General features: G+C 51.7%; 1 protein-coding gene across 2 annotated transcripts in view; it reads right to left on the bottom strand.

Annotated features, from left to right (window-relative positions):
- The window catches only part of WTIP (WT1 interacting protein), an 89136-nt gene that overhangs the window by 53029 nt on the left and 19128 nt on the right, over positions 1-16979 (bottom strand). For both annotated transcript variants that reach the window (XM_030227643.2, XM_050978900.1), the window contains exon 2: positions 5423-5524. In XM_030227643.2, the coding sequence (XP_030083503.2) occupies positions 5423-5524 (102 nt within the window). The remainder of the gene's footprint in view (positions 1-5422; positions 5525-16979) is intronic.

The following is a 16979-nucleotide window of genomic DNA, read 5'->3' as shown; positions in this document are numbered from 1 at the left end:
CAAACCCCATGGGCTGGAGAGAGAAAAACAAGGGTGGGACTGGCTGGGCTAAAGCTGGGCTGGGACAATGAACTGCAAGGTGGGAATGGAGCAGAGCTGATCCCAGGGAGAGACCCCGTGCCCGGCCGTGCATTTTGGGACCATTTTGGTTCATCCTGGGTGCAGCCCTGGCTGGGCTCTGGTGCTGCCCAAGGTGCATCCATGGAGGAGAAACTTGGAATAAATCCCTGCTTTGTTCTGTAGCTCTGTCCAGCCCCTGCACTGGGGCAGTCTCTCAAGGCAGCAGTTTGAGTGGGAAAGGACTCTGGGAGCTCAGGAAGGCTCAGGAAGGCAGCACACGCTGCCCTCTTCAACCAGGACACCCTGACAGACGGCCCCTGGCACTGAAACTGAAGATAAACTCAAAGAAGTGCCTAAGAAAGGGCTCTGACTCAGGCAGAATTTCCACTGCTCTGCACAACTGCACTTGTCTTTGCTGAGTTGAAAACATTCACTGCCAAGTGATGAAATGAGGCCTTGGAGGCTCCATCACTCATTATCACATTTCAGCCTGAGTGGTCTCCAAACCACAACTTTTCCCAAGGGTTAGAAATATTATTTTATTTATTTTTTAATTGTAGCTGGTTAAGTATTGAGCCCTTATCTAAATCAGATATCTTCAGGTGCAAAATTATTTTTCTCTGGTTATTGCCTTTTATTTTCTACAACCATTCTATTGAAAGTAAAACTGAAAACTGCTGGAGATGACCTCAGATCATTCTTGTTATTCAAGGGGAAAAAAGACAGACTAAAAAACAGGACAGACAGGCAATTTTGTGCTCGTTTTCTCACAATTCTAATTTGTGTTATGGTGGCATGGCCAGGTTCAGGTGCTGGGGGGGCTCTGGGAGAAGCTGCCAGAAGCTTCCCCTGTGTCCAGCAGAGCCAATTCCAGCTGGCTCCAGGACGGAGCCACCCCTGCCCAAGGCTGGGCCCCTCAGTGACAGCAGCAGCACCTCTGGGGACACTTGGCAAGGGGGAGGAAATCCCCTGGAACTGCAGCTGGCTGAGAGCAGGGAGGCTGTGGGAGAGGAGCAGCTCTGCACAGCCCAGCCCAGGGCAGGAGGGGCAGGAGCTGCTCCAGGAGCTGGAGCTGAGGTTCCCCCGAGCCTGGGGGGCAGCCCAGGGAGAGGCAGCTGTGCCCCCCAGCCCTGGGCTCCAGCAGGGACCAGAGATCCATCCCCCCCAGCCCTGGGCTCCAGCAGGGACCAGAGATCCATCCCCCCAGCCCTGGGCTCCAGCAGGGACCAGAGATCCATCCCCTGAGCCCTGGGCTCCAGCAGGGACCAGAGATCCATCCCCCCCAGCCCTGGGCTCCAGCAGGGACCAGAGATCCATCCCCCCAGCCCTGGGCTCCAGCAGGGACCAGAGATCCATCCCCCCAGCCCTGGGCTCCAGCAGGGACCAGAGATCCATCCCCCTGAGCTCTGGACTCCAGCAGGGATTACAGATCCATCCCCCCCAGCCCTGGGCTCCAGCAGGGATCACAGATCCATCCCCCCCAGCCCTGGGCTCCAGCAGGGATCACAGATCCATCCCCTGCAGCCCCTACAGCCCCCACACAGGAGCAGGGGGTGCCTGGATGAGGCTCTGACCCCGGGAACTCCACACTGGAGCAGCTCCTGGCAGGACCTGTGGCCCCGTGGAGAGAGGAGCCCAGGCTGGAACAGGATTGCTGGCAGGAGCTGTGAGCCCCATGGAGACCTGGGCTGGGGCAGCTCCTGAAGGACTGACTGCACCCATGGGAAGGACCAGGCTGGGGCAGCTCCTGAAGGACTGACTGCACCCATGGGAAGGACCAGGCTGGGGCAGCTCCTGAAGGACTGACTGCACCCATGGGAAGGACCAGGCTGGGGCAGCTCCTGAAGGACTGACTGCACCCATGGGAAGGACCAGGCTGGAACAGCTCCTGAAGGACTGACTGCACCCATGGGAAGGACCAGGCTGGAACAGCTCCTGAAGGACTGACTGCACCCATGGGAAGGACCAGGCTGGGGCAGCTCCTGAAGGACTGACTGCACCCATGGGAAGGACCAGGCTGGGGCAGCTCCTGAAGGACTGACTGCACCCATGGGAAGGACCAGGCTGGGGCAGCTCCTGAAGGACTGACTGCACCCATGGGAAGGGACCAGGCTGGGGCAGCTCCTGAAGGACTGACTGCACCCATGGGAAGGACCAGGCTGGGGCAGCTCCTGAAGGACTGACTGCACCCATGGGAAGGACCAGGCTGGGGCAGCTCCTGAAGGACTGACTGCACCCATGGGAAGCTCTCAGCCTGCAGAAGCTCAAGGAGCTCACTGTCCCCTTTTGGAGGGACCCCACACTGGAGCACAGGAAGATGTGAGGAGCCCTTCCCCTGAGGAGGAGGGAGCAGCAGAGACAACCTGGGATGAGCTGAGCACAGCCCCCATTCCCCATCCCCCTGCACCACTCAGGGAGAGGTGGAGAAAGCTGGGAGTAAAGTTAAACCCAGGAAGAAAGGAGGGGTGAGGAGAAGCTGTTTTAAGATTTAGTTTTTATTTGCCATTACCCTACTCTGATCTGGCTGTTAATAGATTTTTTTTTGAGCTCTCCCTGCTCCTTATCCCGACTCACAGCCTTTCCTTATCTTTCCTCTCCCCATCCAGCTGAGGAGGGCAGGGATAGAGTGGCTTTGGAGGGCACTTGGTGCCCAGCTAGGGCCAACCACCACACAAACACACACAGGAACTACAGCATGGACACAGGCTCAGGCAGAGAGAACCAAGGGAGCTCTCCACTCTGCTGAGATCAGCACCAGTTTAGATCACCCAGTTACCTAAAGCTTGGCTCAACTTAAAACATTCTCCAAAGGGACATTTGGTCTTAATTTGGAAACAAAAAAGAATAGGGAATCTGCCACTTCTCTTGCTGTTTTGTTCCAGCACTTAATCATCCTCATTGCAGAAAAATTGTCTTTGATTTCCTATTTGAATTGTGTAATTTCAGCCTCCAGGAAAGATTTCTCTTGTGTTTGTCTCTAGCACATAGGAGATCACTTTCTAGTGCTGTTTTATGGTTCATGTACTTACAAGCTCCAGCCACATGACCCTCCCACAATTTCAGATACCCAAAATACACTGAGCTCTCATCATCAGCTTTTCTCCAGCCTTTAATCACCTATTGAAGTTCTTCTGGGCCCTCCCTGGTTACTCTCATCCATTTAAAGGTGGGCACCAAACCCACAGCTCAGGATTCCCACACAGGTCCCAGCAATGTCACAACATGAACTCCCTGGTCACAAAGTGCACTCCTGTGAGGAGTCTCCCTTTGGGTGCTTGCCCTGAGCTCCTGCACAGCCCTTTCAGCCCCATTCTCAAGGCTGCAGCTCCCACAGACAGTGCATGCCTTGCTCCCAGGGTCTGGCTCTGCTGGCACTGTACCAAACCACCCTGGGCTTTCCATGGGCTGCACAGCCCAAAACAGAGTGAGAATGAAAGGGTTAATGCAGCAGCCTCCTCCCAGCTGGCTGCTGTTGATCCCAGTTCAGAGCTGAGCCAGAGGAAAAGCTCTGCTCTGGACTCACCCCTGAGCTGAGCTCTGCTCAGGTGTTCCAGCTGCCCTGAGCCCTCTGCAGTGCCCAAACTCTCCCCTGCCAGCAGGGCTGTGCCAGAGGCTGCAAACACAAGGAAATCCAAGCCCTTCCCTGGTGAACTGTCCTGGTGGGGCCTCCAGGCCAGAGCAGCACAGTGAGAGGCTCAGAGACAACCTGGAGCATCTCCCTGTGCTGGGCTGACTCACGGGAAGCGCCTGAATCACCAAATTCCAGAGCACCCAAGGGAGGGGCAGGAGTGCCTCCAGTGGACTTGTCTCAAGCTGCCCCGTGGGAGGTGAGCACTGGCCACACACACCTCTCCAGAACAGTCAGAACAGCTTGTTGTGTGTTTAAATGATTGAGTTGTGCTTGTATTTTGCTGTTAAAATACACTTCTTGTCCCTTATGCATTTTAGTAAGGACCTGCACACAGAACCCCATGGGAGCAAACGTGCAGCCTGAGCACTTGAAAACAACATTTCTGCCCAGAGAGGAAGCTGGAATTCACCCATGCAATTAGGTTGGGTTAATGCTGTGGATAGACATTATCTGATATCCTATTTGGTAATCCTCTGCTAAGCAGGATGCTGCTCACTTTGGGAGCCAGCAAAACAGCCAAGCCACTGTCAGACCTGAGCAGAGTCAGGAGCAGTCCCTGAGGGTGTGAGATGAGTTCAGCCCTGCAGCTGGTCATGGCCCAGAGTCAGTCAGAAAAGTCACTAAATTCTGCATTCAGGTTGAAGGTTTCTTTAAACCAATATTTATCAGTACAAGCCTCAGGAGAAAAGACAACACCTCCTGTCAGAAGTGAACTTTACAATGTTGTTCTGATTATCAACTGATTTGGTTCTATGCCAATAATATTCTACTCCTTTCCTAATCCTTAATTAATCTTTTTTGAAACAATCTGTGTTCAGCACATTCTGCTCAGAATAAATCTTTTGCTGCATATCTGTATCATAACAAGATCTTCAAAATCCAGGAAAGTATTTTCATATATAAGGAACCTCACTAGATGTGTGCATAAAACAAGAAAAATCACCACACTCCTGAAAATTGAGCTCTCACACTTCCCTTGAGTTTGGTGGGAATTTGTGAGCTCTCAGCAGTTGCAGACTGAGAGAAAGACACTGAGGAAATCTCCAACTTCAGTTCTTAATGCCTGATTTAAGGCACACTTCTGAAAATGCTGCCCTGAATTTTCCATTTGCCCTGGCAAACCCAGGACTTTCCCAAATCACACACAGAAACATCTCTTTCAGATTAAAATAGGGAACCCTAAAAAGGTCCTGAGAACAGCAAGGAGGAAGCAGTGATTTATCCTCTAGTTCTCCCCCACAAAAATAAAATCTTGTAAGAGCACAAGACATTTCAACACACAATTTCTATTTGTTCCTGTCACATTCAACCATAAGTGAACAATTTTTGAGCACTGTGCAAACACAGAAGTGACAAATACACATGCCTGACTAGACTTGCATTTGCAAAAATACAAAGTGACAAAAATATGGTTTTGGCCAAACAAATTTTACCTTTTTTCTTCTATAGAAATGATACATGCACAGTGCAGTTCCATAAACACAAGTGATTTAAAGCACACAGTGCTTCTAACAGCCAGGCTGAAGGCATTTTGTAAATGCAGCCCCTCAAACACCCAAACACCACTTTTCTGGGCTGCTGCTTAGCACTTACAGATGGCAAATAAAAACCAACTTTTGAAGCTGGAGCCTCGTGTGGGAATTGTGCCTGGGGAAGCAGGCAGGATGAGGTGTCCCTCTGCACACTGGTTGCTGAGGAAGCCCAGGAGCAGGCACAGCAGGTGTGACTTACCACAAGAGCAGCAGGTGAAGCAGTTGGTGTGGTAGAGGTTGCCCATTGCTTGGCAAGCCTGGCTGGCTCCATACACACCTTTTCCACATTTTATACAAATACCTACAAAGCAGAAAGAGAATCAGAGTTAAAATCCTCCACAGCTCCTCAGAACAGCTCCAGGCTGTCGATTCACAGCACTCAGGAGAGCCCCACCATTGATACCCTGAATCAATGAGCTCCTCACCCTGAATAGATTCAAGTACCCAAGAGAGCAGCAGGCGGCTGCAGTGAAACAAATGCATGGAAATCAACCCAAAATTAAGGGGGGGCCGAGCCTCTGCTGGTGTTTCAATGCAGGGAGACTGAGGCTGGCTGCAGCCAGAAACCCAGAGGAGGCAGGTGCAGCCAGAAAGGACAGAGAAATCCACACACCCTCTGCAAACAACTCTGCCAGCCCAAGAAATAACTCAGTGAGACCTTCACAACACAGTGCTCCACCACAGGACATTCATCAACCACTGATAAAACCACAATTCACTCCGAGCCCAAAAGATTCCTCCTGGGCCCTCTCCACAAACACAACACCAAGCACTGCAGTGAAAGCCACTGGGAAAATGGATCTGTCAGGCACATCTGGGAATTGTTTCATGCCCTGTGAGCAGAGGATGGAACCTCATCAACACAACCAGCAAAGCCTCTGCCTTCCTGCTGGTGCCAGGGCAGGAGCTCAGGCTGGCAGCTGGGCTGCAGTGGGCTCAGAAATCCCCCCTGGCTGCCCACACCTGCTCCTGGGGATGCCAGGGGTGACTCCCATGGAGTCCTCAGGAGGCCAAAGCACCAGGAGCCAACAAGGCAGAGGTCAGCTCTACACATGGCAAACTCACAGGGAAGGTCATGACTTCAGCAAGATCTACAAAGGGGGTTTTGGGGATGGTTTGGTTTTGGGGACTATTTAAAGCTATTTCCTCAATTTTTTTTTTTTTTTTTTTTTTTTTTTTTTTTTGCTTTGTTTTTTTGAGTTTTTTTTTTTTTTTTTTTTTTTTTGTTTAGTTTTTTTAGGAGTCTTTTGCCTGTGCATTTATTTCCACCTATGCATAACCTCTCTAAATTCAAACCAAGGAAGGGAATTATTTCAAGGACCACTGTGGTTTTGTATCCCTATGAAGAAGAACTTAAACTCTGGGGAGTCCATGTCCTCCTGTCACAGAACTGGAACTACTGATGTTCACGTTTCTCTGAGATGTCCATAAGTCTCTATTCAGTCCTAGCAGGGCAGTCCATCAGGACAAGACCAGTGATGTTTTTTAAATACTACAGTACAGAATTAAAAAATAGATTATTTTTTTTTGCTTCAAACACCTCTAAAGAAACTGCTGTGTTCTTCTCTTTCTACAGGTGCATACACAAGCTTGGCATTCATCACTGGCACCAAGAAAACTGCCAATACACCTGAGAACCCAGGAACTGCAGAACTACAAAACCAGGGCTGTCATCTTCCAGAATTCACCCCTGCTGTGCACATTCCATGTAAGTACATGCAAAATAAAAATGCAAGTTCTGTGGGGGACGATCAGCATATCATGAACAGGCATCCCCCTTCTCTTCTCCTGGGAGACATGCTTCCATGAACAGTGTGAGAGCTTCCCATGGGTGCAGTCAGTCCTTCAGGAGCTGCCCCAGCCTGGGCTCCTCTCTCCACGGGGCCACAGGTCCTGCCAGGAGCTGCTCCAGTGTGGAGTTCCCGGGGTCAGAGCCTCATCCAGGCACCCCCTGCTCCTGTGTGGGGGCTGGGGGGGATGGATCTGTGATCCCTGCTGGAGCCCAGGGCTGGGGGGGATGGATCTGTGATCCCTGCTGGAGCCCAGGGCTGGGGGGGATGGATCTCTGGTCCCTGCTGGAGCCCAGGGCTGCAGGGGATGGATCTCTGGTCCCTGCTGGAGCCCAGGGCTGCAGGGGATGGATCTCTGGTCCCTGCTGGAGCCCAGGGCTGGGGGGATGGATCTCTGGTCCCTGCTGGAGCCCAGGGCTGGGGGGATGGATCTCTGGTCCCTGCTGGAGCCCAGGGCTGGGGGGGATGGATCTCTGGTCCCTGCTGGAGCCCAGGGCTGGGGGGATGGATCTCTGGTCCCTGCTGGAGCCCAGGGCTGGGGGGATGGATCTCTGGTCCCTGCTGGAGCCCAGGGCTGGGGGGCACAGCTGCCTCTCCCTGGGCTGCCCCCCAGGCTCAGGGGAACCTCAGCTCCAGCTCCTGGAGCAGCTCCTGCCCCTCCTGCCCTGGGCTGGGCTGTGCAGAGCTGCTCCTCTCCCACAGCCTCCCTGCTCTCAGCCAGCTGCAGTTCCAGGGGATTTCCTCCCCCTTGCCAAGTGTCCCCAGAGGTGCTGCTGCTGTCACTGAGGGGCCCAGCCTTGGGCAGGGGTGGCTCCGTCCTGGAGCCAGCTGGAATTGGCTCTGCTGGACACAGGGGAAGCTTCTGGCAGCTTCTCCCAGAGCCCCCCCAGCACCTGAACCTGGCCATGCCAGCCCAGTGCAACACACCCTTTCCAAAACTGAACTGCTTCAGCTCAGAGCAGCATCAGCACAGCCATCAGTAGGAGCTGTGGAGTGGGATCACATTAATTGGGATACTGGCAAGTTTAAGAAAACCAGTTTGCCTGTGCTACAAATTCCAACACTGAAATGGAAAGACCATTCATTAAATCACAGGGTTTATTGGTGTTTATACCTTTAACTCCTTCATTTCATGTCATGAAGGGAGATTAGCTTTTCATTTAGCTAGCTCAACATTCTGGCACAATGTTGCCATTTTAGACTATTTGTCAAATGAAATCATAAATTTCAAAATTCAATACATCCATTAGTTTTTTTTAAAGTCTTAAACCTGATCTCAGAATTTAGGGAAGCAAAAACTGTAAGATTAACAGCTACCCAAGCCAAACCTAGAGAGACAAACTAGCTGCCATCCAGATCCATCAGTTAAGAAAATGACAGTCCTTGGGTGAGCTCAGCCCTGACACAAGAAATGGGAATTTCAGAACATTTGTTGCCTTATCCAAGGCTGCCAAGTCAATTCTTTTTTTTGTAACCAAATGTCATGGACAACATCCTCTGTGTGCCATGAGTTAAAGGTTAACTGATCAGAGATGGGTGTTGATTACTGTGGACACTGTGCCTGGCAGACTGTCCTGTGAGCCAGCAGCTGCAGGAATTCCTCACTCCTAGCAGCAGCACAGAGCCCAGGCCCTGCTCTCTGTCCCAGCACATCCCCTGCTCTGCAGGAACCTGCCCAGGAGGGACTGTGCAGCCCCAGCACATCCCCTGCTCTGCAGGAACCTGCCCAGGAGGGGCTGTGCAGCCCGGGATCACACCTGGGACAAGCCGGTGCCACCTCAGCACCACACCCCACTCCAGTCTCGGTTCACTCTTGGCTGTGGGGACAGAGGGAGCCCCTTCAGAGCCCCCCAGCTCCCTGGGCACTCCTTGCCCACCGTTCTGATGCCAGCCCTGGCAGCTGTTGATAATCTGGCTGGCTGGCAGGTTATGCCAACTCAACTTCGTTTTCCCATCTACACTCAAATGTCTTCTTTTCAAGGAAGAGCAGGAACCCACAGCCTCTAACTCTGGCAGTTCTCTCCCTGGGCTCTCGTGCACAAATCTACTACAGTCCAAACTGCGTTGATAAATGCAAGTTATTACCTCATTTCTTTGACACTGCTGCACTGAACCATCAGAAGCAAAGGAAGGATTTATTGTGGAGGCTAAACTTGCACTGGCCTCTCCAAGCAAGTGATTAGTCAGGAGCAGCTGTCAGTTTGTTAACTTGTTTTCTCCAAGAGAGTAGTCATTAACTCCAGGAAGGAATGACCACAGAGATGATTAGCATACTAAAAAAGTGTATGTAAAATTCCAAAAGTGCATTTTGGAAAATATATATGCAGCTGCAGTGTGAGTTTGGTGTGAGCTCATACCTGCCAAGGAGAAGCCCTGATTACAGGGCTGCTCAGGTCTGCTTTTCCACCAGCCCCAGCCCTGACTGCACACTGTGGGCTTGTGAAACCCTGACATAACAGCTACATCACTTTCCCCCCTCCCCAGATTTAATTCCAAGGCTTGTTAAACCACCTATGAAGAATGTTCTGTCGCAGAGCAACCATGTCTGGTTTCTGACACTTCCCTTGACATGACTTCAGAGCAACTTCTGCCTTTATAGGATTCCTTGGCCCTCCTGAGAGCTCGATTCTGAGCAGTCAGCTGCACCCCAGATCTTCAACACAGCAGCTGCTGTTTCTGCCCAGGCCATCAGCTCTCTACAGATCTGGTGTCTCTACCCAGAAAAATCCATTACAAGATGTTGCATTTACTCACAGTTGCCATGAAGGCTGGCTGGGGCAGGAGCACAGTGTCACAGCAGTCCTGGCTGGGCTGGGGACAGGCTCACACCCTCCCAGAGCACTGAACCAAAGGGAGCAGAGACTGAGCAAACGCTGTGGAGCACAGCAAAGGAACATTCCCAAAATGGTACAAAAGGAGAAGGAGCTCCCAGAGACTCCCTGCTGGACTCCAGCACACAGCCAGTGCTCCCCACACCTTTAACCAGGCCACTTGGCTGAGCTGGGGCACACCAGTGAGAACATCATCTCTGGACACAAGGCAGGCAAGCCTCCAGCCCTGCACAGCTCCTGGGGAGCTCACACAGCACAGCAGATCCCACTGGGACCTTCTGATGCGTTCAGTGACTTTGCTCCAGACCTGAGACCAAATGCAATGCATTATAATTGCAAAGGTATCAGCAACAACCTGTTCTTCAGTTCCCTGTGCAGGACAAGAAGTTCAGTTTGGGACCTGTATATCAGATTTAGTAATGCTTTTTTGGCCATGCCAGCACAGGCTGCTACTACATGCAGACTTCACCAGACAGCCAGAATTAGGGAAAAAAACTTGATAAATGCCATGCACATCATGGCAGATCTTTAACCACCTTTGGGCCAGGCTTTGACCTCAGACACAGGTGGAATTCAGCCCGTGCCTGAAGCCATCCTTGTGTAACCTAAAAGGTTTAGCACAAATGCAAGAGAAAATGTCCCATGTGGGCTCTGGGTGCAGCAGGCAGCAGCTGTGTGAGCTGGGAGAGCCCACAGAGCAAGCCCCAAGGGCAGGATGAGCTGCAGCCCCACTGTTGTGCAGCCCCGCCGTATCTCCAGGATAACTGCTACATGCTGCCTACAGCAGGAAACAACCCAGCCCTGTCATCAAGAGTTATGGTAAAGCTAAAATTAACAACTAACACATGGCACAGATGACTCCCTCCCTGCCTCTGCAGTGCTGGGAAAAGGGTGGATGAACATCACGCTGGGCCACTGCAAAATCCCCTCTTCTTCTCTCAGGCAGGAAAACCATCTCTGCACAAGCCCCACACGAGATCCTGCACACCTGCAGCCCAGCCATGGCACAGGGGCAGGGAAATGGACACCCATGGCCATGGAGCAGGGAGGACAAACAAGGAGGGAAGCCTCAGCTCCAAAGCAGAAGCCAAAGAAGAGCAGAGGGCTGTGGAGGGGCTGTGTCAGCCACCTGCAGGTGCTCCTGGCCAGGGGAGGGGCTCCCACACTGCCTGCAGGCTGTGATCCCACAGAGGAGGTGCTGCTCCTGTAAGATGGGCTCTGCTGAGAAGCCAGGGGAGCAGGGGAGCCCCAGAGCTGCCCCAAGCCTGGGCAGTTGTGCCCCTGCTGCAGCACCTGGGCAGCTTGGATCCAAGAGGTGACTTCAGGGGAGAAAAATGCTCCTTTCCTTCCAAGAGCCACAGGAGGAGGGATCTTCCAACACACAGGTCAGCCCCAGGCAGGCACAGGGAGGAGACACGAGGCACCTGCAAGGGAGGAGCCCAGGGAACCCTCCCAGCCTCCCACCGTGGGCAGCTCTCACTGCCAGAAACCTTGCACATGGATCACAGTCCTTACAAGGATTTGGTATCTAAAATGAAATCTGGCACACACAAGTTATAAATAAGTACCTGGACATGCTCAGCAGCACACGCTGTGCTAGGAAGGATGGAGGGAATGCCTGGCTGAGCTACCAGCACTGCCTCTGCCCCAGGGAAGAGCAGGGCACACCACAGCTTGAATTAAGGTTGAAAATGACAGGCTAAGAAAAGTGAGAAATGCTCAGGTAAATGTTTCAGGCTCTCCTGCCAAGTCCCAGCCAATCCACACTGGCAGCCTGAGAGCCAAGAGCAGCTGACCCCATCCACACACAGCCCCAGCTCCAGCCTGGAGTGCCCAGGTGCTCCCTGCAGAGGCTGTGCTGGAGGAGCCACAACACCTAACTCAAATCACAGCTCCAGCAAAGCAAGGCAAGAAGCAGCCTGAGGACTGTGAAACTTCTGGTGGTCACTGTTAAACCTTGTTGAGATTGCCCCCAACCTTACTTTCGTCCTCAAGGAATAATAAATCTAGGCCTTTGAGATATGCATCTGCTGACTTAACAAGATCTCCATCACTTCAGTGCCTGCCTGCTACAGGAGGCTTTACTCCATTAATACACAGGAGGGATGCATGTGCAGAACTTTACTCAGAAAAATCAACATTTGAAATAATTTATGGTTGGTTACAAGTGCAGCAAAGTTCACGTTCACTGGAAGTTTTGCAGAAGCAAAGTTCTAGGTTCTGGAAAAACCTTCCATTAGCTCCACTCTGCCTGTTGCTCAAGAAGGCTTGTGTGGGACAAAGCCTTGGGAGAGGTCATGGCCACAAAGGAAGGCACAGGGAGCAGCTCCAGGAATGGCAGTGCTGCTCAGAGCACAGGAGCCAAGCCCTACCTGCCTGAGGGATGCCAGCAGGACTCAGCCCCTCCTGCTCACCCTGAAAGCAGCCACAGGTGCTGCCTGTCCTGCTCTGTCCTTAGCCCTTCTGGAGTTTCACATGCAGGATGGGCAAGTGCTTGGGAGCACAGAGGGCCACAGAAACAAGTCACAAATGCCACCCTCCCTGTCTCAGCAGCTCTGAGGCCAGGGCATGTCTGTGCTGGACAGTGAAGCCAGCTCCAGGCCAGCAGAGCAGGAGAGGCCCTGGGAGCTGCTCAGCCCTGAGGAGCTGCTGCAAACCAGAGGGGTTTTGCTGCTGCTGCACTCGAGCCACCCATCACACAGGGCAAGCCCAAAGCCAGCACAGCAAATGCTCACTGCTTCACACAGAATGTGAAATTGCTGCTCTGAGGCACGACAGGACTGCAGTGTCTGCAGAGCCCCCATCCTACCCACCCCCTGCAGCTACACTGCTGCTTGCTTTAAAATATTCACTCACTGCTCTGTCTGCAGTCAGTGCATGGCACTTCCAGGGTAATTCATACTTCTCTGGCATTTACAGAAAAATCTTTTGCCACTGAGGCACTGAAGCAGAAGGCAGAGGAGTTCCCCAGGCTGCTCCACGGGCTGTGCAGCTCTGGGCTGCTTTGTCTGGGATTCAGAGCTCAGCTGACTGCTCAAGGCTCATGCTCACATTGACAGTCACAGCACAAGGGGACCTGCAAGTAACTTCAGCAACCAAAGTAAAGACAGAAAACCTCCTGTTTCTAAAAGCACCTTGAGATGACTGGGATTGTCAAAGCAAGGAGACACACAGCAGGGGAGGAAAAGGAGGGCACCACTGGGGATGAGCAACTTGGAGGGAAAGCCTGTAAATCAGACTTTGCTGTCCGGCTGCCTCTCCAGTGCTGAGCCCCTGCTGTGCTGCTGTGGACACGAGCCCTCCTACAGCTCAAACCACCCTGGAGCACGGGGAGTGCAACCACAGTCACAGTGCAGCCAGCTGAGCAGGGCTGAATTTCCAGCAGAGGAGGAGAGGCTGTGGCCAAAACCTGGAGCTGGTCCAGTTGCTGGCAGAGGAGGACACAGCAGCACAGGCAGAGCCTCAGTGAGCCCAGCACACCCAGCAGAGCCAGCAGAACTGGGCGAGGCTCCTGCAGCTCTCCAGACTCATCAAACACCACCAGCCAGAGCTCCACAGTGCTCCTGGGCAAATTCCCTGCTAGGGAGCTGGTGTGGAGCACCAGGGGCATTCAGCCCAGCTCTGCACTCAAACTGACCAGGAAGGGGCAGAGCTTCACACTGCACACCCAATACCATGGGCAACAGAAGAAGTGGCGCTTCACAGAGGGGGAGAGAAGAGATTTTGCAGAAAACTTGTACTTGGTTTTTAATTATCATGGATACTGCAATTTATACCAGTTGCTGGTTAAAGCAGCTGGGATCACCTGAGCTCTGGGGTGAGGTGCTTGCCCATGCCATTACTTCAGACTTTGGCACTATGCAAGGTCAGACTGCAGACCTTTTATGTTCTATTTAAGCTTTTATTAAGTTTTATTTTCCAGTGACAGTTTTACAGACTTTGAGATAGATTTATTACAGCAAATAAACAATAAACGAAATATTTAGAGCTCATATGGCCATTGTCTTTCCTTTCTGCAATAGTACATTTATCTACATATTGCAGATTTTTTTCTATGTAAGTGACAGTGTTCACAGGACAGAACCAGTCACAAAACCTACTGCACCAGCCCCCTTTTCCAGTTGTGATGTTCTTAGTCACCTTTAGTGTCTGTCTTGGCTCTTTTCTATATTGAATGTGAGAGGACACCTCTGTGGTCTTCAGACAAAAAAACCTTCTGAGATGACATGGGAAAGACAGAATCAATTTAAATACTTCAGCTTCCAGAAACGTGTGCAAGCAGGTGAGAAGAGTGATACTGAAAGCAGGAACAATGCAGCCCAAAGACCCTGAGCTCCAGAGATGTCAGAGCTGCAGAGCTCAGCACACAGAGCAGCCTGGAGACTGCTCACTGCATTCCCTGAGTCATCACTCCAATGTATGGCAGAAAAAGGTCATTTATTACAGCTGCCTTCCTATTTCAGATGGGCCCATGATTAAGCAAGGAGACTAGTCTAAAAGTTTCCAGGTGCGCTTGGCTGTTTTCTCAGATAACTGTCTATTTCCAGCAGGAGCAGGAGAGCCTGGAAAAGGCAGGGAATTACGTAAGCACCACGCCACAAACTGAGCAGCCCCCAGGGCCAGCACCCACCCCAGACAGGTGCTGACACCTCTCACAGGTCACACCTGCCCCAGCCAGGTCCTGCTGCATGCCCAGAAGCACAAAGAGCCGTGCTCAAACACACACATGCCAGAGGTGAGGATTATACCAAGGTAACAGTTAGAGAGCCTGAACTATTCACTTAAGAAAAGCTGGAAGTGACTTAAAAATCTGTCACCTCAGCCCTCTGAACCATTTTTTTCTCAGACATTTCATGTCCAGTGACTCAAGGATGCTCTGAGAGCATCAGGAGGAGGAAAGTACCTTCCTGTAAGGTACAGGAACAACAATTTCAGAAAGTAATTTGCCATTGGTTTGTCCCACCTTCAGTCCTGAAGGACCTGGGAGCCTCAGCTTGCCCAGCCTGGTGACAGTGAAAAGCTGTCCCCTCTGAGCTGTAGGGAGGTGCTCAGGGCAGACAGCCACACTCTCCTCTCACACAGGAAGATGCTCAGACTGTAAGAGAAGCCTGTCCTGATCTAGCCAGTTGCAAACCCTTGGGACAGCTGGTCAAACACAGCTCGAACGACATGTAAACAGGATATTCTAATTTTGCCTCCTCTACCTTTGGGAAACAGCAGCACCAAGTGCTGTAGATGTGGGCTCATTTCCTGCCTGTGAATCCAGCTGGGGGGGGGAGAGTAAAAGGTAGAAAATCAGCATGCTGCCCATGTGCTCAGCTGCTCTCCAAGGGTGACCCAAGGTGGGCAAGGGGATTCCTGCAAGAGGGCAACTCTGAGCTTCCCACAACCATGGGAGGGCCTGAGCAGCACCCAGACCTGCAGGAGTGGACAGAGCTCTCCCTCTGACTGACACTGAACCTTCCACTGACATGGGCAGCAGCACATTCCAGCACCTGAACCAATCCAGCACCTGAACCAATCCAGCTTTACAACCCTCAGTACCACAGAAAAAGATGCCACACAGTGTAAAGTACTGATAGTTAACTTCATCTCTGCTAGGTCAGGTATCTTCTGTCTGGACTGCTTTGACTTTTTGCTGGATCAGGTATTGTCAGTCCTGCTCTCCAGCAGCTGGAATGAACTCCAGGGAACGTGGTCTGTCTGGCTAATTCAACACAAATGTGAACACACGCTTGATCCACATGCAAAGAGTATCAAGGAATGATCCAGAAATGCACCAATATCACACCCAGGACCATCCCTCTCCCCTACTTTGACCTAGACTGTCATCTTGACATCTTGGAACAGGAGCAAAGTGGGTATAAAAGAGCAGAAATTGGGGAAAAAAATAAGAAAGAAATGCACAGTGCTAGTTTTCTCTGACAAAAAAGGTGTGAAATGGGCATGGTCTCAACACCCAGCTAAGAAGCACATGCTGAACCTGCTGATGCCCTCAGTTATGAGCTCTCTCCCAGCCAGTGCCAAACCAGCAGGCAGAGCTGGCAGACTCTGTCTAAAAGCACACTTTTTTTTGCCACCCACCTTCTCTGTTCTCACAGACAGATCAGAGCAGTGACACACGTGCCTGTCTGCTCTGCAAAACCTGGGCACTGAGGGACAAACATCCAAGCCACGGACAGCCTGGAGAGCACCTGGCAGCCCCCAGCTGGGGCAGGGTTTGGGCATCCCCTGCTCTTTCAGAGCCTGCCCACTGCAGCCAAAGCCCTGCAGAGAGCCTGCAGCCACTCAGAACACTCCTGCAGGAGCACTTGGCACTGAGATGCAAACAGGGAAACCCCCCTGGCCTCAGTGGCTCCTGCCAAAGAGCAATTTGCTTGAGGGGGAAGGGATTTCTCTTTGCTTCTGATCCCTGTGCACGGCACTGGCACTGAGCCTTGTCCTCAGCAAGCAGCTGCCACCCAGCACTGCAGGACCCAGCCACACATCACAGGAGTCCCCAGAGCTGCCCTGGGTACCTCCCCCTAGCCTCCATCCCCACGGATACAGACAGACATCCTCTCTTTAGGAGGGATTTTGGAAGATGGACTCTGTTTCCCAGAAGCTCGATGCCAGACTGCAGTGCAAGTGAGGAACAGGACACGAGATGCTCTTCCCTCCCACTCCTGGCACCCCAACAGCCAAACATCTCTTATTTAGTAACTCACCAGCTCCACCACCCACAGCCATGAGACAGCCAAGGAGCTGGGGCTGAACTTCTAGCAGCTCTTACAAAAATACAACTAAAGCACAGTTGAAGAGCAAACTCCCCTGGTATAATTATTCTTTAAAAGTCTTTCTAGAAAAACAGCAAAAATCACCTCCTCAAGAACTGCATAACCAGGGAAAGAGTGAGCATATAGAAAAGGGTAATTTTTCACTTTGTTAGTTACAGTAAACATCTCCAAATAAATATGATCTTATGAATTTCATCAGCCAAACCTCCCTCCTCCATTTTGAAAGGTCACATGAAGTGATGAAATGTTAGTTAATTTATGTGTTAAAGGACTGGCTAAAAAATAACAGAAACCTATAATCTTTTCATAATTACAAGTCAACACTTAGCTGATATGAGAAGCTCCATTCATAGCCACTA

Source organism: Serinus canaria, chromosome 11, assembly GCF_022539315.1.
Source record: "Serinus canaria isolate serCan28SL12 chromosome 11, serCan2020, whole genome shotgun sequence".
Taxonomy (NCBI): Eukaryota; Metazoa; Chordata; class Aves; order Passeriformes; family Fringillidae; genus Serinus; species Serinus canaria.
The sequence above is the reverse complement of the archived record's forward strand: the minus strand, read 5'-3'. Positions and strand labels throughout refer to the sequence as shown.